At 52.7% G+C, this 24,028-nt stretch overlaps 1 protein-coding gene across 1 annotated transcript in view; it reads right to left on the bottom strand.

Moving 5' to 3' along the window:
* LOC142246801 (transmembrane protease serine 9-like) overlaps nt 1-24,028 on the bottom strand; it is a 67,481-nt gene that overhangs the window by 30,628 nt on the left and 12,825 nt on the right. The window contains exons 5-8 of the mRNA XM_075319850.1: nt 21,144-21,416; nt 20,653-20,759; nt 5,874-5,929; nt 381-479 (exon numbers count right to left, since the gene is read on the bottom strand). Of these exons, the coding sequence (XP_075175965.1) occupies nt 381-479; nt 5,874-5,929; nt 20,653-20,759; nt 21,144-21,416 (535 nt within the window). The remainder of the gene's footprint in view (nt 1-380; nt 480-5,873; nt 5,930-20,652; nt 20,760-21,143; nt 21,417-24,028) is intronic.

Below are 24,028 nucleotides of genomic sequence, written 5' to 3'. Positions count from 1 at the left end.
GAATTATTTATCAGGTCATTTCTTACCGCAAAATGAAGACTAAAAATAAAACTCAAAAACACTTTTAGAAGCACTTCTTTATTATCTCGCAGCGGTTAGAAATGTTTCCCGTGTTTCGGTGCATTATACACTAAAGTGAATGGAGTCATGAAAAACTACAACTCGTCACACAAAAAAAAAATCTTTTATATGGCTATGGAAAAAATAAAAAACATTCAGACTCTTGGAAGAAAGGAATGAAAAAAAATAAAGTGGAAATAAGGAAAATCGTCCTGGTTGTGGGGAGGGGTCAGGGATATATCTGGGTGCCTATGAATTGTACAGACATAAATCATCCAGCATGGCGGCGGTCTACTGAGATAGACGGAACCGGAACTTACTCATCAAAGCAGTGGGCCGCACACAGTAAGCACCTGTGAGAGGGCTGATGAGCCAGCTGCAATGTCTTCTCCCGGCCACCAGAGGGATGTCTGCGCTGCCTACAAGGAGGATAGAGACAGAGGAAAAGAGTCAGAGCGAGGAGATTCTGAGGTGAAGTGGCTGCCTGTATCCTGGTCTGATATAGATACCTGGAGTGTGAGAGACAGCCTGCATTCTGCTGTACGAGCAGACCTGGAGTGTGAGAGACAGCCTGCAGTCTGCTGTGCGAGCAGACCTGGAGTATGAGAGACAGTCTGCAGACTGCTGTGCGAGCAGACCTGGAGTGTGAGAGACAGTCTGCAGTGCGAGCAGACCTGGAGTGTGAGAGACAGCCTGCAGACTGCTGTGCGAGCAGACCTGGAGTGTGAGAGACAGCCTGCAGTCTGCTGTGCGAGCAGACCTGGAGTGTGAGAGACAGCCTGCAGACTGCTGTGCGAGCAGACCTAGAGTGTGAGAGACAGCCTGCAGACTGCTGTGCGAGCAGACCTGGAGTGTGAGAGACAGTCTGCAGTCTGCTGTGCGAGCAGACCTGGAGTGTGAGAGACAGCCTGCAGACTGCTGTGCGAGCAGACCTGGAGTGTGAGAGACAGCCTGCAGACTGCTGTGCGAGCAGACCTGGAGTGTGAGAGACAGCCTGCAGACTGCTGTGCGAGCAGACCTGGAGTGTAGAGACAGCCTGCAGTCTGCTGTGCGAGCAGACCTGGAGTGTGAGAGACAGTCTGCAGACTGCTGTGCGAGCAGACCTGGAGTGTGAGAGACAGCCTGCAGTCTGCTGTGCGAGCAGACCTGGAGTGTGAGAGACAGTCTGCAGTCTGCTGTGCGAGCAGACCTGGAGTGTGAGAGACAGTCTGCAGACTGCTGTGCGAGCAGACCTGGAGTGTGAGAGACAGCCTGCAGACTGCTGTGCGAGCAGACCTGGAGTGTAGAGACAGCCTGCAGTCTGCTGTGCGAGCAGACCTGGAGTGTGAGAGACAGTCTGCAGACTGCTGTGCGAGCAGACCTGGAGTGTAGAGACAGCCTGCAGTCTGCTGTGCGAGCAGACCTGGAGTGTGAGAGACAGTCTGCAGACTGCTGTGCGAGCAGACCTGGAGTGTGAGAGACAGCCTGCAGACTGCTGTGCGAGCAGACCTGGAGTGTAGAGACAGTCTGCAGACTGCTGTGCGAGCAGACCTGGAGTGTGAGAGACAGTCTGCAGACTGCTGTGCGAGCAGACCTGGAGTGTGAGAGACAGCCTGCAGACTGCTGTGCAAGCAGACCTGGAGTATGAGAGACAGCCTGCAGACTGCTGTGCGAGCAGACCTGGAGTGTAGAGACAGTCTGCAGACTGCTGTGCGAGCAGACCTGGAGTGTGAGAGACAGTCTGCAGACTGCTGTGCGAGCAGACCTGGAGTGTGAGAGACAGTCTGCAGACTGCTGTGCGAGCAGACCTGGAGTGTGAGAGACAGCCTGCAGACTGCTGTGCGAGCAGACCTGGAGTGTGAGAGACAGCCTGCAGACTGCTGTGCGAGCAGACCTGGAGTGTGAGAGACAGCCTGCAGACTGCTGTGCGAGCAGACCTGGAGTGTGAGAGACAGTCTGCAGACTGCTGTGCGAGCAGACCTGGAGTGTGAGAGACAGCCTGCAGACTGCTGTGCGAGCAGACCTGGAGTGTGAGAGACAGTCTGCAGACTGCTGTGCGAGCAGACCTGGAGTGTGAGAGACAGCCTGCAGACTGCTGTGCAAGCAGACCTGGAGTATGAGAGACAGCCTGCAGACTGCTGTGCGAGCAGACCTGGAGTGTAGAGACAGTCTGCAGACTGCTGTGCGAGCAGACCTGGAGTGTGAGAGACAGTCTGCAGACTGCTGTGCGAGCAGACCTGGAGTGTGAGAGACAGCCTGCAGACTGCTGTGCGAGCAGACCTGGAGTGTAGAGACAGCCTGCAGACTGCTGTGCGAGCAGACCTGGAGTGTGAGAGACAGCCTGCAGACTGCTGTGCGAGCAGACCTGGAGTGTGAGAGACAGCCTGCCAACTGCTGTGCGAGCAGACCTGGAGTGTAGAGACAGCCTGCAGACTGCTGTGCGAGCAGACCTGGAGTGTGAGAGACAGCCTGCAGACTGCTGTGCGAGCAGACCTGGAGTGTAGAGACAGTCTGCAGACTGCTGTGCGAGCAGACCTGGAGTGTGAGAGACAGTCTGCAGACTGCTGTGCGAGCAGACCTGGAGTGTGAGAGACAGCCTGCAGACTGCTGTGCGAGCAGACCTGGAGTGTGAGAGACAGCCTGCAGACTGCTGTGCGAGCAGACCTGGAGTGTGAGAGACAGCCTGCAGACTGCTGTGCGAGCAGACCTGGAGTGTGAGAGACAGTCTGCAGACTGCTGTGCGAGCAGACCTGGAGTGTGAGAGACAGTCTGCAGACTGCTGTGCGAGCAGACCTGGAGTGTGAGAGACAGCCTGCAGACTGCTGTGCGAGCAGACCTGGAGTGTGAGAGACAGCCTGCAGACTGCTGTGCAAGCAGACCTGGAGTATGAGAGACAGCCTGCAGACTGCTGTGCGAGCAGACCTGGAGTGTAGAGACAGTCTGCAGACTGCTGTGCGAGCAGACCTGGAGTGTGAGAGACAGTCTGCAGACTGCTGTGCGAGCAGACCTGGAGTGTGAGAGACAGCCTGCAGACTGCTGTGCGAGCAGACCTGGAGTGTAGAGACAGCCTGCAGACTGCTGTGCGAGCAGACCTGGAGTGTGAGAGACAGCCTGCAGACTGCTGTGCGAGCAGACCTGGAGTGTGAGAGACAGCCTGCAGACTGCTGTGCGAGCAGACCTGGAGTGTGAGAGACAGCCTGCAGACTGCTGTGCGAGCAGACCTGGAGTGTGAGAGACAGCCTGCAGACTGCTGTGCGAGCAGACCTGGAGTGTGAGAGACAGCCTGCAGACTGCTGTGCGAGCACACCTGGAGTGTGAGAGACAGCCTGCAGACTGCTGTGCGAGCAGACCTGGAGTGTGAGAGACAGCCTGCAGACTGCTGTGCGAGCAGACCTGGAGTGTGAGAGACAGCCTGCAGTCTGCTGTACGAGCAGACCTGGAGTGTGAGAGACAGCCTGCAGTCTGCTGTGCGAGCAGACCTGGAGTGTGAGAGACAGCCTGCAGACTGCTGTGCGAGCAGACCTGGAGTGTGAGAGACAGCCTGCAGACTGCTGTGCGAGCAGACCTGGAGTGTGAGAGACAGCCTGCAGACTGCTGTGCGAGCAGACCTGGAGTGTGAGAGACAGCCTGCAGACTGCTGTGCGAGCACACCTGGAGTGTGAGAGACAGCCTGCAGACTGCTGTGCGAGCAGACCTGGAGTGTGAGAGACAGCCTGCAGACTGCTGTGCGAGCAGACCTGGAGTGTGAGAGACAGCCTGCAGACTGCTGTGCGAGCAGACCTGGAGTGTGAGAGACAGCCTGCAGACTGCTGTGCGAGCACACCTGGAGTGTGAGAGACAGCCTGCAGACTGCTGTGCGAGCAGACCTGGAGTGTGAGAGACAGCCTGCAGACTGCTGTGCGAGCAGACCTGGAGTGTGAGAGACAGCCTGCAGACTGCTGTGCGAGCAGACCTGGAGTGTGAGAGACAGCCTGCAGACTGCTGTGCGAGCAGACCTGGAGTGTGAGAGACAGCCTGCAAACTGCTGTGCGAGCAGACCTGGAGTGTGAGAGACAGTCTGCAGACTGCTGTGCGAGCAGACCTGGAGTGTAGAGACAGCCTGCAGACTGCTGTGCGAGCAGACCTGGAGTGTGAGAGACAGCCTGCAGACTGCTGTGCGAGCAGACCTGGAGTGTAGAGACAGTCTGCAGACTGCTGTGCGAGCAGACCTGGAGTGTGAGAGACAGTCTGCAGACTGCTGTGCGAGCAGACCTGGAGTGTGAGAGACAGCCTGCAGACTGCTGTGCGAGCAGACCTGGAGTGTAGAGACAGCCTGCAGACTGCTGTGCGAGCAGACCTGGAGTGTGAGAGACAGCCTGCAGACTGCTGTGCGAGCAGACCTGGAGTGTGAGAGACAGCCTGCAGACTGCTGTGCGAGCAGACCTGGAGTGTGAGAGACAGCCTGCAGACTGCTGTGCGAGCAGACCTGGAGTGTGAGAGACAGCCTGCAGACTGCTGTGCGAGCACACCTGGAGTGTGAGAGACAGCCTGCAGACTGCTGTGCGAGCAGACCTGGAGTGTGAGAGACAGCCTGCAGACTGCTGTGCGAGCAGACCTGGAGTGTGAGAGACAGCCTGCAGTCTGCTGTACGAGCAGACCTGGAGTGTGAGAGACAGCCTGCAGTCTGCTGTGCGAGCAGACCTGGAGTGTGAGAGACAGCCTGCAGACTGCTGTGCGAGCAGACCTGGAGTGTGAGAGACAGCCTGCAGACTGCTGTGCGAGCAGACCTGGAGTGTGAGAGACAGCCTGCAGACTGCTGTGCGAGCAGACCTGGAGTGTGAGAGACAGCCTGCAGACTGCTGTGCGAGCAGACCTGGAGTGTGAGAGACAGCCTGCAGTCTGCTGTGTGAGCAGACCTGGAGTGTAGAGACAGTCTGCAGACTGCAGGGCACTGCGGCCGATGCCGCTGCCCCTGACTGCTGAGCCCCTCGCTACGTCCCCCATGGTCACCTCTCCCTCCTTCCCATTGTGCAATGCCCCCCGCTGACCCCCCTTCCCTGCTGGGACCTCCTCCAGGGCATATAAGCAGCCTCCGGAGTCCCTCCTTCCTCTTACCACAATCTGCCCTCAGGGTGAGCATCGCCGATGGACCCCCTGGAAGCAGCGGTAAGAGAAAGGAGCGGACGGGAGGGAGCCGAATGGCTTGCCTCCCTTGTGGGCACCAGCTCCCTCCTGCCGGCTCCCAGCAGCGGTGGGCGCAGGTCTTCCAGACCCTCCCGTCCACCGCAGCGTCTAAGCCCCACAACAGACCCCAGGCGCAGGGCGGCCCGGTCCAGAAGGTCCGGCCCGCTCTCACCCCCGGCCACCTATCCCCTGCCCCACCGAGCATCGCGTTCACATATATCTCGCAGCGCTGCACCCCCGTCACCCAGGCATGCTGCCCCCCACCGAGCATCGCGTTCACATATATCTCGCAGCGCTGCACCCCCGTCACCCAGGCATGCTGCCCCCCACCGAGCATCGCGTTCACATATATCTCGCAGCGCTGCACCCCCGTCACCCAGGCATGCTGCCCCCCACCGAGCATCGCGTTCACATATATCTCGCAGCGCTGCACCCCCGTCACCCAGGCATGCTGCCCCCCACCGGTCATCGGGTTCACATATATCTCGCAGCGCTGCACCCCCGTCACCCAGGCATGCTGCCCCCCACCGAGCATCGCGTTCGTCCACGCCACGCAGCGATGCTCCCCCTCCCCTCAGGAATCCTGGCATCACGCTCGCCACCACAATGCAGAGCGCCTCCCCCCAGGCACTCTGCACCGCCCAGCATGACGCGCCCCTCATGTTGCTTACCGCTCCATGCTGAGGCTGCGTCACATCCGGTATCCATGGCAGCCGAGTCACTTCCTCTGACTCGGCAACCATGTGACTATACTGTACTTCCGGTTTTCGGCCCCCGGACCGGAAGTGATGTCATTAAAAGTAAAAGCGGCAAATTTAAAGGGAAATGCAGTCATAAACAAACATGCTTTATAACTGCATTTCCTGCCCAGCGTTCGCATTCTTTACAAAGCGAACGTGGTGGTCTGCAGCAGTCAAGCACATCCATACATCCCCCTAAAGGGACAAGTTTAAAAAAAAAATAAATAAATAAATAAATAAATAAAATAAAAATAATAAAATAAAAATAAATAAATAAAATAATAAAACAAAAAAAAAAAAATATGTATACATATATACACATATTTGGTATCGCCACGTTCAGAAAAGCTTGATCTATCAAAATATAAAATCAATTAAAGAATAATAATGCTAATAATTTTATTCACTTGGGTAGCGCTGTCCACGGCGCTTTGTATGCATTGGCGACGCTGTCCCCATTGGAACTCACAATCTAGAGTCCCTAATCTGATTGTTAAATTTCGTAGCAGCAAAAAAAAAAAAAAAAAAAAAAACACAAAACACCCAAAATTACGCTTTTGGTCACCGCATGTTTTGCGCAACATCCAATAACAGGCGATCAAAAGTAGCATCTGCGCAAAATGGTACCATTAAAAAATGTAAACTCGAGACGCAAAATAAGCAGTCATTGCGCCATAGATCCCAAAATGAGAACGCTACGGGTTTCGGAAAATGGCGCAAAACGTACGCCACTTTTATTGGGCGATCTTGTTAACACCATCAGGAGTAGTTCTGGTTAACCCCGCGTTTGTACGACATCAGGATGTAACGCAGCAGCGCCCGACTTACACAGGGACGTGTTCTACTGCTGTGTATCACAGCTGGGAACTCACCGAACACCAGATACAGTTAAAAAAAAATATAAATAAAAATTCGCGCAAACAAATACGTCGATATCTGTTCCCTAATATCAGTGGACCAAAACACAGTCAACAAAGAAAAGAGAGTCAATTCGCAAAATACTGCAATACCATTTTCAACTCCTATAAAACCCATGTCGGTTCTCATTGGTGGAAGTACGACGAAGAATTTAGAAGATGCTTGGCATTCCAACCGTTGGGAAGTTAAGGCCACCGATTCGTGGCTTATGATGGCGCAAAAGTCCCACCAGTCGTTTCCAGGCCCACCAAACTTTTCCTCTCACCACGCTACACCTGGAGCTGCAAATGTCCGCAGACCAGGTCACTGTTGGCTTTTCAATGAAGGCCATCGCAGGTTTCAAGGACTCCGCAAATACAAGCGCGAATGCTCATCGTGCGGAGGCAATCACACCTCCTCCAAATGCGATAAGCAACCAGACAGGCGTCACACTAAAAATGCACCACCAAGTCCCAAAGACTCCAGTGAACGTGCACGCGGTGGAGCCATTGCTAGAACGTTACCCCAATAAGGCTGCGGCCAACGCTATTAGGGACGGTTTCAACCACGGTTTCTTTATCCCCCTTTATGTTCTCCTCAGAACTAACCTTCGCCCCCAACCGCAAATCGGCCCGGGACCTCCCACAGGTCCTGGGGAACAAACTACTGAAGGAAGTGGCGTTAGGCCGACTAGCAGGCCCATTTATAGATTTACCATTCTTAAACCCTCGCGTTTCACCCCTAGAGATAGCGCCTAAGAAAGAAAAGGGTGAATTTCGCCTCATACACTACTTGTCCTTCCCGGCTGGGCGGTCAGTCAATGACGGCATCCCCACAGAGGACTCAGCAGTTTCCTACGCATTTTTGACAAAGCGGTCGCACTGGTGCGAAAAGCAGGGTAAGGAGCACTAATGGCAAAATCGGACATAGCATCTGCCTTTCGCCCGCTACTAGTGCACCCCGATTGTCCCACCTGCTAGGGTGCTATTTCAACAAAAAATTCTGTACCACATGTGAATTACCATGGGTTGCTCCATATCCTGCTCACACTTCGAGCTCTTCAGCTCTTTCCTGGAATGGGTGGTTAAGGACGTAGCAAAGAATAAATTGGTCACCCATTATTTGGATGATTTCTTGTCCGTTTTCCCACACCAACTCTAAAGCATGCTCAAGCGCGTTAAAATCTGTCCAGGTCATAGCGGACAAGTTTGGGTTTCCGCTGTTGGCCGAAAAAACAGTTGGCCATGTGACCTGCCTTTTCATTTGAGAATCGAAATAGACTCAATTATCATGATGTTTCGGCTACCACTCAAAAAGGTTGAAAAAACCACATCGCTCATTGACGGGTTCTGCGCGGTTCGTAAGGTAACCCTGGCGCAAATGCAATCTCTATTAGGCTTGCTCGCCTTCGCCTTTAGAGTCATGTCCATGGGAAGGGGCTTTTCCCTGAGGCTCTGCCTGGCCACTAGGAGCATAACTGCCTCCCATCAAAGGATTTGCATCACCAGCGCTCTACGTGAGGAGCTCGGTGTATGGAGGTCCTTCATAGCTACTTACAATGGGCGTTCATGTTTCCAGGAACAGGAAGTTTCCAGCGCTGATATATCTATTTTCAGATGCTGCCGGGTCCACCGGATTCGGCGTTTACCTTGGTCCCAATTGGTACGCTAATCGCTGGCCCAAAACACGGCACCTGTCTGGGTGGACAAAAAAAAAAAACTTTACTCGAGCTGTTCCCTATAATAGTAGCTACAAGTCTTTGGGCAGAAAAGTTGGCGAACAATCGGACCCGCTTCAGGACTGACTACATAAGTGTCGTCCACGCCGTTAACCACCTCGCATCTTCCTCACCACCGGTGATCAGCTTGCTACGATACTTAGTTCCTTAGTTCTTAAGTGCCTTGAACATAATATCTGGGTCAAGGCCAGCCACATACCGGGGATTGATAACACTATCGCTGATGCCTTATTGCATTTGATTTTCATAAGTTTCGAGCATTGCACCCAGAATCTGACAACAATGGCCAAAAGTGTCCACAGTCCCTCTGGACGGTCCCCGTGGACAGTTGATTCCGCTGATTAAGGCATCCCATCAACGTGTCATTTGTATGGTAAGGCTTGGGACGAATGATTTCAATATAGTTCAACCGCTGCCTAGCCAGGTGTCCGCGGTTTTCTTAGCAATTCCGTTGCTCGAGACATAACGCATCTACATACCAGTGGCTTGCCGGGCACAGTAGCGTAGTAGCGGGTTGCAGGAATAGCCTCTCACTTTCAGGTTCGTGGATGGACCGATGTCACCAAGGCCTTTCTGTTCAAACAGGCCGTTAAAGGCTGGAAGCGCTGGTGCACGGAGAACAGGAAGGCCAATTCATTCGCCATCCTTTCCGGCATAATAAACCAGCTAGGCGACGTTTGCACCAATTACAGCGAGGTCCTCTTGTTCTCGGCCGCCTTCTCGCTAGCATTCTTCGGAGCTTTGACGGTCAGCGAATTAGTTAGCAGGTCCCTAGGTCGCACCGGTGGTCTGTTACGCGACAATGTTATAGTTTGCAATGGTGGAGTACAGGTTCGCATAAGGCGCTCCAAAATAGATCAGGTCGGTAGAGGAGTTTGGTTCCCTATTTTCCCGTTTTCAGGTATCCTATGTCCCATCCTTACCTTGCAGCGACACTTAGAGTCTTGGGTTCCCAACAAATTCTTCTTGGAGCACGCAGAGTGATCCCACTCACGGTGACACAACTTTCGGCATTGCTCAAAATGTCTATTTCCTACCTGGACCTACAACCAGGAGATTATGGCATGCACTCCTTCCGCATCGACACGACAACCGAGGCAGCAAGGGCCAGCTTCATACCTATCCGTGCAGTCCTGTAGTTCCCTGCCACCAGTTGTCCACTGTTTGGCACGTTTATATATTACACAAAAAAAAAAAATAAATAAATAAATAAAATAAAATAAATTGTTAAATAAATATATGTATATCATTTCGGTTATCTAAGCACCTTCAAACCTAAAGAAACATTAATACAATGATGTTTGGTGACACGATGATAGAAAATGTTTTGCATACAAGAGAGGTAACCGTTTTTCTTTTAGATCTGTCGAGACCTAGCATCTGGATCCTAGGTCACTCACACATATTCTGGGCAGCACGGCGGACTGAGTCGAGACCGGGTGGAAGCGTGCTGGGAGTTTGTGACCTCAAGTTTCACTGGAGAAGAGTTCGGGGCCTGGCCTGGGCCCAGGTCCTGCCCGTGGTAGTGAGCATATCCAGAGTAGCCACTGGCCTAGTAGTGCTGGTCATTCACGGGTGGAAATGACCTGGTAAATGTGAGGATCCAGGATCTGCTTGCGGTCATGCAAGTGGTCCTAGATAAGTTCAGCAGCTTCTTTCCTAGATAAGTTCAGCAGCTTCTTTAGCAACGTAGTGGGGTACGGTCCAGTATATTACCGAGATTGAGTTGTACAGGGGCAAGGAACATAGCAGCTGTGGAAAGGTCAAGGCAACACGTTAATATGCAGATCGCCAAATTTATAGCGTCAGGAAGAGGGATAGTGCCGGGACACGAGATGCTGGAATCAGAGGTCAGCCGTTTGGTGCTAGAGGATGGTTTTAGCCTTAATGATATAGGCCTAGACAATTTCCTGTCGGACAGTAAGGACGGGGTTGAGCGGGCCATAAGGGCCCTGTGTGGGGGTCGCAGCTCAGGCTTGGGCCTTCGCCACTCCGTGGCCGGTGGAAGAGGGATTTGGTGAGAGCCAACCTGCCACGGACGGCCGTAGGCATCGGGCCTCCTCCCTCAGGTTTAAGGCGGATTTGTGCCTGTGGTTAAAGCTGTGGCCAAAATAACAAGCAACCCCCTTTTATATCAACATTGAATGGTGTTACGTGGATACCTTCAATAAAGTACAAAAGAAAGATATTCCATGTGTGGTCTCATTCATTGCGCGGTGGGGAGGGGGAACCGGTTGGTGGGTCTCGGCAGTCTGCAGGGCACTGCGGCCGATGCCGCTGCCCCTGACTGCTGAGCCCCTCGCTACGTCCCCCATGGTCACCTCTCCCTCCTTCCCATTGTGCAATGCCCCCCGCTGACCCCCCTTCCCTGCTGGGACCTCCTCCAGGGCATATAAGCAGCCTCCGGAGTCCCTCCTTCCTCTTACCACAATCTGCCCTCAGGGTGAGCATCGCCCGCCCTCCCTCCCTTAAGAAGGTTCTGTTACAAGTTCGGAAGTCAAAGCCGGTGGAAGAGGTATTTGGAGAGCCTACCTGCCACGGACGGCCGTAGGCATCGGGCCTCCTCCCTCAGGTTTAAGGCGGTTTTGTGCCTATGGAAAAAGGTTATGGTTCAATCTCAAAGTCACAGCCGGTGGAAGAGGGATTTGGTGAGAGCCAACCTGCCACGGACGGCCGTAGGCATCGGGCCTCCTCCCTCAGGTTTAAGGCGGATTTGTGCCTGTGGTTAAAGCTGTGGCCAAAATAACAAGCAACCCCCTTTTATATCAACATTGAATGGTGTTACGTGGATACCTTCAATAAAGTACAAAAGAAAGATATTCCATGTGTGGTCTCATTCATTGCGCGGTGGGGAGGGGGAACCGGTTGGTGGGTCTCGGCAGTCTGCTGTGCGAGCAGACCTGGAGTGTGAGAGACAGACTGCTGTGCGAGCAGACCTGGAGTGTGAGAGACAGCCTGCAGACTGCTGTGCGAGCAGACCTGGAGTGTTAGAGACAGCCTGCAGTCTGCTGTGCGAGCAGACCTGGAGTGTGAGAGACAGCCTGCAGACTGCTGTGCGAGCAGACCTGGAGTGTGAGAGACAGCCTGCAGACTGCTGTGCGAGCAGACCTGGAGTGTGAGAGACAGCCTGCAGACTGCTGTGCGAGCAGACCTGGAGTGTGAGAGACAGCCTGCAGACTGCTGTGCGAGCACACCTGGAGTATGAGAGACAGCCTGCAGTCTGCTGTGCGAGCAGACCTGGAGTGTGAGAGACAGCCTGCAGACTGCTGTGTGAGCAGACCTGGAGTGTGAGAGACAGCCTGCAGACTGCTGTGCGAGCAGACCTGGAGTGTGAGAGACAGTCTGCAGACTGCTGTGCGAGCAGACCTGGAGTGTGAGAGACAGCCTGCAGACTGCTGTGCGAGCAGACCTGGAGTGTGAGAGACAGCCTGCAGACTGCTGTGCGAGCAGACCTGGAGTGTGAGAGACAGCCTGCAGACTGCTGTGCGAGCAGACCTGGAGTGTGAGAGACAGCCTGCAGACTGCTGTGCGAGCAGACCTGGAGTGTGAGAGACAGTCTGCAGACTGCTGTGCGAGCAGACCTGGAGTGTGAGAGACAGCCTGCAGACTGCTGTGCGAGCAGACCTGGAGTGTGAGAGACAGCCTGCAGACTGCTGTGCGAGCAGACCTGGAGTGTGAGAGACAGCCTGCAGACTGCTGTGCGAGCAGACCTGGAGTGTGAGAGACAGCCTGCAGACTGCTGTGCGAGCAGACCTGGAGTATGAGAGACAGTCTGCAGACTGCTGTGCGAGCAGACCTGGAGTGTGAGAGACAGTCTGCAGACTGCTGTGCGAGCAGACCTGGAGTGTGAGAGACAGCCTGCAGACTGCTGTGCGAGCAGACCTGGAGTATGAGAGACAGCCTGCAGACTGCTGTGCGAGCAGATCTGGAGTGTGAGAGACAGCCTGCAGTCTGCTGTGCGAGCAGACCTGGAGTGTGAGAGACAGCCTGCAGTCTGCTGTGCGAGCAGACCTGGAGTGTAGAGACAGCCTGCATTCTGCTGTGCGAGCAGACCTGGAGTGTAGAGACAGCCTGCAGACTGCTGTGCGAGCAGATCTTTTGCGGAAGTGTGTTTTAGGCCTTATACAGGCGTCACACGGTACGATATATCGGGCAATATGTCGTCAGGGTCACGTCGTTAGTGACGCACATCCGGCATCGTCTGATATATCTTAGCGTGTGACAGATACGAGCGATGGTGAACGAGCAGAAATACTCACCTCGTTCATCGCTGACACGTCGCTCATTTTCTAAAAATCGCCCGTCCGGTTGTTCATCATTCCCGGGGCAGCACACATCGCTCCGTGTGACACTTCGGGAATGATGAACACAGCTTACCTGAGGCCGCCGGCTATGAGGAAGGAAGGAGTAGGGCGGGATGTGACGTCCCACTCATCTCCGCTTCTATTGGCCGGCGGCTGTGTGACGTCGCTGTGACACCGAACGCCCCTCCCCCTTCAGGAAGCGGATGTTCACCGCCCACAGCGAGGTCACTCAGCAGGTAAGTGCGTGTAACAGGGGTTACTGACTTTGTGTGCCACGGGCAACTAATTGCCCGTGACGCACCAACGACGGGGGTGGGTACGATCGCTCGTGCGATCGCACGATAGATCGTACCATGTGACGCCCGTATTAGGCTAGTTTCACACTTGCGTAGAATGGCATCCATTGCATTGTGTTGTGTGACAGATGCAACGGATCGTACAAAATGATGCATCTGGGCATGCAAAATTGTGTAAAGATGGTTGCATTAACGGAATCCGCCACCATAGGCGTCCATTATAAAAACAACGGACGGCGACGGAATCCTGCCGATTGCGTTTTTTTATGCTCCGACAAGCGCAGAAAAACGCTACATGCAGCGTTCCAGCCGCCAGGCGGATGCAAGGCAGCGTCGGCTGACGGATGCAACGCAAGGCCATCCGCTGCTATCCGTAGCTAATAGAAGTCTATGAGGAATCAAACGGTTTCCTGCAACGGTTACCATAATTCCTGAAGGCAGCGGATAGCAACGGATGTGACTCGCCCACCCCAGGGCTATGGACCACCCGGTGCCGGGCCGGACTAGTCCGGGGGTAGTCAGTGGTGGCGGGGCCCGACTCCGTGACCCTGGCGGGGTCAACTAATATGTGGGGGTGCTTAAAGTTTATATTCGTGACGCCACCTGTGGTTTGCGGCTATTAAGCCGCCGCTGCTGTATGGGGCCTGCAGGGGTGATGCAACGGCAGCAATGGTGGTACTGCTCCCCACAGGTGGAGCTGGACCCCGGGGCACCGGTTGGTGCTTGTAAGTGTCGGTGTAGTTGCGGTGTAGTGCAGGGCCGACAGGGCGGTGAAAGGACCGGATACAAACAACAGTCTCTTTACCTTCTCCTCTTTTACTGGGCAAACGGTTAGTCCTGGGAGACCGTTACAGGTGCTAGAAGGCTCCGGCCAGCCTGGAAGTAGCTGGGGTCATCTCTTTGGCCAGTCGAGTATGAGGCCTACTCCCTGCTCTTTCTCTGCTTCTACAGGACCCTGCATCCGAGGTTTAGCAGTGGCCCTTTCGCTGCTGGGACTTGTGGTGCGTCCCGTTCCCGCGTGGTAGGCTGTGCAGGCCCTCTCTGGTGCTTCTCCTCTGCTGGAGTCCACACCGGGCCTTGGTGATGCAGCTGGAACCTCGGGTTATTTTGGGGGCCAGGAGGCCTGCAGTCCTCCTGCCCTTCGGATTCGGCTACCAGGGAGGATTTTAGGCCCTGGTGGCCACAGACTCCGATGTCCACTTCTGTTTCTTTGCCTCTCTGCAGCTCTTGCTTCACTGGACTGAGCTAACCAGCTCCAGCCCCAGCTCACCAGACTGCACTACTCTGCATCTTCACTCTCTGGACTCTCCTCACAGACTGAACACTAACTCCTCCCTCAGGTCAGGCTTGAGGAATGCTCCCTGGAACTCTAGGTTCAGAGCTCCCTCTGCTGGCCTGAGGGAGAAACTGCGTTGGATGTTGGTACTTACTGGCCAATGATTTCCCCAATTACCTCCAGGCTCAGTATTAAAAATTTTGAGGGGGCAACACTGTTGTGGCAACCAGGTGCTGGGGCGCCACAGATGCCCTTCAAAGCAAGTGTGAAAGTAGCCTAAGAGACATTACTGGGAGGCTTAACAACAAAGTCTCAGAAACTGGGCTAAATCTTTGCAAACTAATATTTTGATCAAAAAAGCTGAATCCCTTCTGATCAAACAAAACTGATATCAAACTCAGACATGTAATAGGGATGTACCGAGGCAAACATCAACCTCGAAGACAATCCTCAGCAGGAGGACAACCAGTCAGGACAAGGACATGCAGCCAAATCTATTCCTGGGTGGCTTTTATAAACTGCTCCCATTTTTTGGTAATTGGCCATTCTTTGTCTATCAGCCTCAACATTTTTTCTAACAATGTTTTCTCACAGTTTATTCCTTACTGTTGTTGACTTTTGACTAGTTTCCTTTACATTTATGCTACTGTGAAACCCTGGCAAAACCAGGTTGTCACAGGAGACTGCATCCATCTTCCAGATGCAGGATCCCCTCCTCCTTGTCATACCAAAACAACCCCACACACAGGTACATACACTAGCCACAAAAGCCTAGTCACCCCCCCCCATTACAATAGGGCCACACCAGTGGGTGGGGCCAGGCAGATGGTGACGCCCACCTAGGGGTCCTGAGGTGTCAGGGGAGGGAACACAGCAGACAAGTCTGGTAGTCGGGGGTTGTAGCTCCCGGACTACTGGACTACCTGAGCTGATTAGGTAGCAGACGGCAGAGTAGGGTCACAGGCGACGGAGATCCGGTCATGGGAGACCTTAAGTGGACCGGGGCAGGGTTGTAGCCCGCCGGTGCCCACAGCGGGAATCTGGTCCGGAGGCCGTACACAGTCGGCGTGCCTGGACCCTAGGGTGAGGACAGCTTCAAGCCTCTTGTCAATTAGCCAGCAGGGGACAAGATTCCAAGTCCCACCAGCAGCCCAGATAGAGCAAGACGGAAGCCCAACGCGGGGGATAGGGCGTCTGCAAGTGCCTGCAAAAATCCCAAGGGTCAGATCTCATGGGCCACAGCTCCCACAGCAAATATACCGGGAGTTAACTTTTCCCGTTCCATGCAGACTAGTCAGCACACAAGACAAAAACACAGAAGTGCAGGAGGAAGGGCCCCTGTCCTGTCTACCGGTGTGCGGGACCCGAGCACACCCCTCCGGAGGCTACCGGTATACGGCACTTGGTTTACTACTTCGACTCTGTGTGAATTATTCAACAGCAGTGAGTACACCGGTATCATCCGGTCCAGCCCTGGAGACTGCGTCCCAGCACTCCACCTACACCTGGGCCCCGGGACAACACCTCCCGGGGCAGCTCCATCAGCCCCGGGCGCTCCATACCAAGACAGCGGCGGTGTCACCAACAATCACCGCAACCCATGGGTGGCGTCACTGACAAACTCTCCCCTATAAATAACCCCTTTATATTGTTGTGGGCGTCGGACAGCTGCATGAGCCCGGGTCCCGCTGCCACTCGAGCCACAGCCACGATCCCGGATCCGAGCATCTCGAGTAGCCCCCTGCAGTGGTCTGCGCCCCTGCCTGCAACACTACCACCACTAATCTAATGCGGGTGTCACATGGTATGATCTATCGTGCGATTGCACGAGCGATCATACCCGCAAATCGCTGCCCATGTTGCACAAAGTCGTTAAACCGCCGTCACACGTACTACCTGCTGAGCGACCTCGCTGTGGGCGGCGTACGTCCACTTCCTGAAGGGGGAGGGACGTTCGGCGTCACAGCGACGTCACACAGCCGCCGCCCAATAGAAGCGGAGGCGCAGAGATGAGCGGGACGTAAACATCCCACCCACCTCCTTGCTTCTGCATTGCCGGCGGGCCGCAGGTAAGCTGTGTTCATCGTTCCCGGGGTGTCACACGGAGCGATGTGTGCTGCCATGGGTACGATGAACAACCGGCGCCATGTAAAATAAACAATTTTTTAAAAATAAGCGACGTGTACACGACTCACGATTTGTGACTGATTCAGCGTGGTTCGGAGGTGTCACATGAAACGACGTCGCAAACGATGCCGGATGTGCGTCACGAAAACTGTGACCCCGACGATGCATCACACGATAGATCGTCTCGTGTGACGCTTGCACAAGACTAGTCATTAAAGGAGTTGTCCGGTCTAAATGCACAAGTCTTTACAATCTCTCTCTGTGTCTCTCTATGTGACTGCAGACTTGTGAATCCTGACATTGTATATACTGTGCGATGTGACAATTCTCTGCTGTGAGAGCTGTGCATGGCGGTCACATGGCCATAAGTATGCGATATGCAGATTCCTGGCGTCAGTCCGACTAGAGAGCGGCAACATCACTCTATACACTGGCATTGGGCAAAGCTGCACCGATCTAGCTGAATTCTGGCCAGGACTAGGCACATGGCATACTCGCGGGCACATAACCACCATCTGTGTATCACAAGGCTGCAGACTTGTCATTTTAAGCTGCATACCCTTTAAGGAACTGCTGCAGTGAAGGACAGATCTCTATACAGGGATTAAAAACTGGGGAACTCTTAAGGGTGCTTTACACGCTACGACATCGCTAATGATTTATCGTCGGGGTCACGTCGTTAGTGACGCACATCCGACACCGTTACCGACATCGCAGCGTGTGACACCAAGGAGCAATGATCAATGAGCGCAAAAATGTCAAAAATCGTTGCTCGTTGACACGTGGCTCATTTACATAATATCGTTGCTGCTGCAGGTATGATGTTGGTCGTCGTTCCTGCGGCAGCATACATCGCTGTGTGTGACACCGCAGGAACGACGAACATCTCCTTACCTGCGTCCACCGGCAATGAGGAAGGAAGGAGGTGGGCGGCATGTTACGTCCCGCTCATCTCCGCCCCTCCGCTTCTATTGGACGTCTGCCGTGTGACGTCGCTGTGATGCCGCACGACCCGCCCCCTTAGAAAGGAGGTGGTTCGCCGGCCACAGCAACGTCGCAGGGAAGGTAAGTCCCTGTGATGGGTGTTAGCAATATTGTGCGCCACATGCAGCGATTTGCCCGTGACGCACAGCCGACGGGGGCGGGTACGCTTACTAGTGATATCGATACCGATATCGCAGCGCGTAAAGTACCCTTTAGACTCCTCACCTTGGTTTTGACTCTCCTTTGCACTATGGTAGCTCGGTGCCCTCCTACTTTTCTCCCTATTGTGGCAGGTTTTGGCCTTCTCACTCTTCTTCATGTCGCTGTTTTATGGAGTTTAAGCCCCTTTTCTTCTTTGCAATATGGCAGCTTGATGCCACCTCTCTTCTCTGTTATTTTAGGCCCAGTGCCCCTCTCTCTTCTCTTTGTTATGGAGCACTTATGGTACTGTCTCCTTGAATTCTTTGAACTCTCCTTTTCAGGGTTCTTGGTAATAAACAGAATTTTATTGACAATACACAAATAATAATTCATGCATTAAATGTTATTCTGATATCTTGTGATGTTTCGGCCTCTCTGGAACTTTGATCTCACAGACACAAAATGCAGAAGAACCTTTAGTTCCTAAATTGAGATAATGCCGGAGGTTCTGTCGAAACTAATGGAGCATTGGGCTCTGGTGAAGACGCGCTGCCACTTCTAGATGCCTCTTCATCAGAGCACAACCAAGAATTGTGGAGTGCAGTACATCGAGTGCTGACCACTTACTCTATGTACCCACTCCTCTATGTGTCGTGTGGGCTCGGTAGGCCTCTCTTACCTCTGTGTTACAATGGCCTTTGTGCCCCCCACTTTTCTCAACATTGTGGTGGTCTTGGTGTTCCCTCTTCTTTCGTGTATACATGATGGGTTTGTTCACCCTCTCTTATCTCAAATATGTGACCATATCTTGATCATACATGTGTGTTTTGTGTGCCCCTCTTTTCTATGGGTTACCGTAGGCTTCGTGCCTTTCACTGCTCTCTGTCATTGTGAGCTTGTGCCCCCTCTCTGGTTTTCTGGTGGGATTGTATTCCCTCTCGTCTTTGTGTTAACGGTGGGCTAATATCTTCACTTTTCCCAGTGTTATGGCAGGCTTGTGCCCTCTCTCTTTTTAGTGTTATTGTGGGCTTATGCCCCCTTTTTTCCAAGGGTTATAGTGGGCTTATGCCCCCTCTTTTCCCAGTGTAATGTTGGATTTCTGCCCCATCTCTTCCCAGAGTTATGGTGGGATTGTGCCCCCCCCCCTTATCTTCTCAGTGTTATTGTGGTCTTGTGTCCCTCTCTTCCCAGTGTTACGGTGGGCTTATGTCCCATCTTTTCACAGTGTTATGATTATGGTGGGCTTAAGCCACATATTTTCCAGAGTTATGTTTATGGTGGGCTTATGCCCCATCTTTTACCAGTGTTATCATGGGCTTTCGACCCCTCTTTTCCCAGTGTAATGTTGGATTTCTGCCCCATCTCTTCCCAGAGTTATGGTGGGATTGTGCCCCCCCCCCTTATCTTCTCAGTGTTATTGTGGTCTTGTGTCCCTCTCTTCCCAGTGTTACGGTGGGCTTATGTCCCATCTTTTCACAGTGTTATGATTATGGTGGGCTTAAGCCACATATTTTCCAGAGTTATGTTTATGGTGGGCTTATGCCCCATCTTTTACCAGTGTTATCATGGGCTTTCGACCCCTCTTTTCCCAGTGTAATATTGGATTTTTTCTCACTCTCCTCCAAGCATTATGGTGGGCTTGGAGCTGACCTTTCATTCTCCTGTGACTGTTGAGTTGTGGTCATCGATATTTTAATAATTTTAACAAAAGACCACAATTAAACAAGAGAATTTATTTAGTCAATTACATCAATTTTTGGAGCAAGCACAGTTTCGCTTATCTTAATCACAATATTTATTATTACTATTTAATGGCCTTCAGCTGGATCTAGAGCCATGGCAACTTGATGGAGGAACACTCTTGTAGGAAGATTGATCTGGTGCAGCCTAGATAGGTCCACCAGGGTCTTTTCCGCCTAGAAAGGTCCACCAGAGTCTTCTCCGCCTAGATAGGTCCACCAGAGTCTTCTCAGCCTAGAAAGGTCCACCAGAGTCTTCTCCGCCTAGAAAGGTCCACCAGAGTCTTCTCCGCCTAGATAGGTCCACCAGAGTCTTCTCCGCCTAGATAGGTCCACCAGAGTCTTCTCAGCCTAGATAGGTCCACCAGAGTATTCTCCTCCTAGATAGGTCAACCAGGGTCTCCTCTGACTAGATAGGTCCACCAGGGTCTTCTTCACTGTTATCCTGATAATATCAAGCCATAAGGTTGCTGGTTTTCTTCTTCGCCTTGTTCTTTGTATTTTTCCCACCATGATGTCCTTCTACAGTGATTACCCTCTTCATATGATGTGAAGACAGGTCATAGCTTGGTCGTCAATGCTTCACGTGACATGTCTAGCTTGATTTGTTCCAGAATTGATCTGTTTGTTCTTTTTGCCATCCATGGTATTAATAACATCCTTCTCCAGCTCCACGTTTCGAAGGCATTGATTTTTCTGTCTTGCTCCTTTATTGTCCAAGTTTCAGATCACAATAAGGAAGATTTATAAATTATTAATTATTGCTCGACAATTTCAGTGTAATTGCACAAAACAAAGGGGGAATTATATTATCACTGCGTAATTCTTAGTGCAGGTTTAGACTCAATGGTCTTTTAATACATCAGATTTATCATACTGGTTAATGCTGCCTGACAAATCTGTATAATTTTAAGAGTAGTCTAAGTTTACACCAACTTTTTGGCTTATTAACTTTATGCCAGTAGTGAGCACCACAATTCTGTATCTATGGTAAACCATGCCTCTTTCAGTGAAGCTCTGAACCAAGAGCGGCTAAGGTGGAGAAAATATGCAAAATAGATAAATATAGCGTAAGTTATGAAGACCGTTTTGTCGGCATCAGAATTGTGGTGATTTTAGCCTATAAACCTCGTCTTTCATGACTTATACCACATTTATTATCTTTTAGACACTTATTACGACTTGGGCAACTAGAGACCGAGGCTTACCGGAAAGGTGGCATCTCCGAGCGTGCGGCACAATGCACCAAACAGTGCGCCAGAATTCTGGTGAACATTTCTGGCACAAAGCAAGGCAACTGTGGTGTAAACCTGGACTAGACAGTCCAAATTAGACAGATTTATTAAACAGCAAGGACCAGAGTGATAAATCCGGTGCATTTTATAATTGTCCGCTCTACTTTTCTCCTGTCTAAGCATTAGACAGTAATGATAAATCTATCACCATTGTCTATAAAAGCCCCCAAACTGCTGAGATGGTCTGAGAGCTGGGAGTGCGGTCATTAGTGGTGGGGTAACTCTACTACCCAGAAATTAGATTATATGTTCAGCCAAAAACAAACTGACATTTTATTATCACCTGTTCTGGAAATAACAGCAATAACTAACAGCGAAGATCGGAGGCTGCAGACGCCACAATATAAGGAAGAGGGTCCACAGCCCAGAGACCCCTCACTGCACCAGTACATTATACCCTAGAGATATCGGAGCAGTGAGACTGTGATGATGAGGAGGGTCAGGAGATAACACGACACGTTCACGTTCCCTCTGCATTTTTGGGAAGGTTCTGGGATATCGGTCACATCATAGAAGCTCAGGTCTGATACAAAGGACTGGATCCAGGACTGGTAGGCGGTGACCAGGGTGTAGACCCCGGGACGGTCGGGTAAAGCACATCCAGAACCCCAGCTCACAACGCCAGCCTGGTACCAGACACCGTTCACCTTACACACGAGAGGTCCTCCAGAGTCTCCCTGAAAGACAACAGCGGACAATGAGCCATGGAGTCATTGATATTTACACTATTTTAGAATGAATCACTTCTTCACACAGGGCCCTGCAGGTTTGGATTTCTTTTTCCCTTAATAATAAAGGACTTTATGTGACGCCCTGGCCTATCAGGTCGTCACAGGGTATTGTGCAATCTGCCCTCCCGCACATTATCCATCCTCCTTGGTTAACGGATCCCAGTCCTCCGGTGTTGTTAACAACTAGTCCATTAAAAATCCGAGGAACATTTCCCACTTGAACCTACCAGACACACGATTGGGGGCCTGAAGGGAATAGGGCCGCCCACATGGGGGGTTGGTGAGGAGAAAGTGAGGACAGTGTCAGTAGAGAGAGTTGAGTTGAGAGAGGAGAGCTCCTGTGTACTAGGTGGCAGATGTTGGTCTGGGCCTAGTGGAAGCTGGAACCCGGTCGCAGGGGTTAGTGTCACGGGGCACGGACTGCTGAGGAGGGCAGCCGGCGGCCTTAAGCTATCACCGGGCAGGGGCCAGGGCACGACGGGGTATATGGACCCCAGGCCAGAAAGTAGCTTCACGCATTTCGGTAATTTACCCAACGGGGGGGAAGACTTCAAGTGTCATCCCCAACCCGGTCCAAAATCGGGGTACTAGCGCACCGATGGGATAGGACTTTCCCGCTACAGTCCAAAGAAATCCTATGTGTGAACCCTGAGAGCCATACGGGTGAGCAGGACCCGGAGAGTTTCATACCAAGAGGTCCAATTGAGACTAAGGTGCCAGGGATAGGGCCACAGACCAACAACATCACCAGGGGCACGGATCCAGACTACAGTGGTGATTAGAACTTTGGTTTACAAGCTGTCGGTGTGGTTATTCTGAGGGAGTACATTGGCAACCCCCTTGCACCTATCCCCCAACGGCACCCAGTCACCGTCCATCACCAACAGGCCCCGGGACACCAACCCCCTACTCACGGAGGGGTTAAACATCAGGCTGCCGAACCTTTGGTCACCGGGCTCCCCGATGGCAGAGGTGGTCCCTCATATTACCACGCACCGTGGGTGGCGTCACCAACTTTCCAAAAAAACCCCTGTACATAGTCCCCCTTTTTAATAAAGTGTCCGCGCGGACCCCCTGGATCCGGAGACCCCTCGAGCCACCGCGGCTCTGGATCCGAGTGGCTCAGCCACTGGCATGGGGGCGGTACATTTACAGTATGTATAAATTCTAAGAATAATGTAATTGTGCCGCCCCCGTGTACAGCAGCTGGCGCTGCTCGGATCCGGACCTTCTCCTTGGGCGGTGGCTCGAGGATCTCCGGACCCTGGGGTCTCGCGGACACGCCGAATAAATAGGGGGGAGGCGTAGTTATACGGGTTAGGCCGTAGTGAGTTTGTGACACCACCCATGGTGTGTGGTGAGGTGGGACACCACCGCTGCTATTGCGGGACACCCAGGGGCGATGTTGAGCAGCAAGTTCTTAACCCCTCCGTGGGTAGGGATGGTGGCCCCGGGGCCCGGTGACACAGTGCAGGGGATGGTGATCACAGCGAGTGTAGTTGTACTCACTTTAAGTAAACACACGAGTCTCTGGTAAACCAAGGTGGTGGTGGTCGGTGCCGCGGCCGGTTGCGTTCCGGTCCCCCACCCGGCTGGTGGTCTCTATCTTCTCGCTGCACTGTTTGTGTGTTGGACTGTCCTTGTATAAAACTCAGGAGTCCACTTCCGGCTGGATATGGCCTAAGGAGCCGTGCCCGCAGACGCTGGCCCGTGGGATCTATGGGCACTGGCGATGACCTCTTGTCCCGGAACAGTGGGCTGTTGTCTTCTATGAGGGACTTTGGGTGGAACAGGACCTCTAGTCCTGGCCTCAATCGGTTAATCAGCTGGTTCCAGTGATTTCTGGTGCCGGCTTCAGGGTCCGCGTACCCTCCTTGTGTGCCACGGTTTCCGGGTCGGTTCCCCGTGTCGGTACTGGTGGGCTACAACCCTGTCCCGGTCCACCTCGGTTCCACCAAGCCATCTTCCATCTCCTGCTGATGGAGACCACCGTCTGCCTCCTAGCCAGTGGCACCAGGGCTCCTACCCTGGTACCCGTCAGTCAGCTTCAGGCCTGACACACAGGCCTGGCCTCACTCCACACTCCTCTCCAAACTGAACTTGACTCAGCTTAGAACTTGACTCGAGTCTTTGTTTTCCCACCCCGGGCTGTCTAGACCCCTGGATGGGCATACACCAACCGCCTGGCCACGCCCACTGGTGTGTCAATCTCTCCCAAAGGGGGGGGGTGACTAGGGTTTACTGGTTGGCTGGTGTTGCTTTGTGAGGGAAGGTGTTATGCAGGGGCCTATTTGTGACTACCTGGTTTTACCAGGGTGTCACATAATCACAGCTCACCTAGACCCATATGTATCCCAAATGGTGGATGGTGCCAGGCACATCAGGCTGGATCCTGATTAAGGGCTAGTCCTATGTTAGACCTGAAACGCATAGACCCTTGTCTACACGCTGAGCTTTTTATCCATTGTATTTTTTTTTTATGGATTTTTCACAATAGAGCTTCAGAGTTTTTCCAAGATGGTTGCTGGCTTTTTCCACTTCTCTCATTCATGTATAAA

This window comes from Anomaloglossus baeobatrachus, chromosome 7, assembly GCF_048569485.1.
Source record: "Anomaloglossus baeobatrachus isolate aAnoBae1 chromosome 7, aAnoBae1.hap1, whole genome shotgun sequence".
In the NCBI taxonomy this organism is placed as follows: Eukaryota; Metazoa; Chordata; class Amphibia; order Anura; family Aromobatidae; genus Anomaloglossus; species Anomaloglossus baeobatrachus.
Note: the sequence above shows the minus strand (reverse complement) of the source record. Positions and strands in the feature narration are given on the sequence as shown.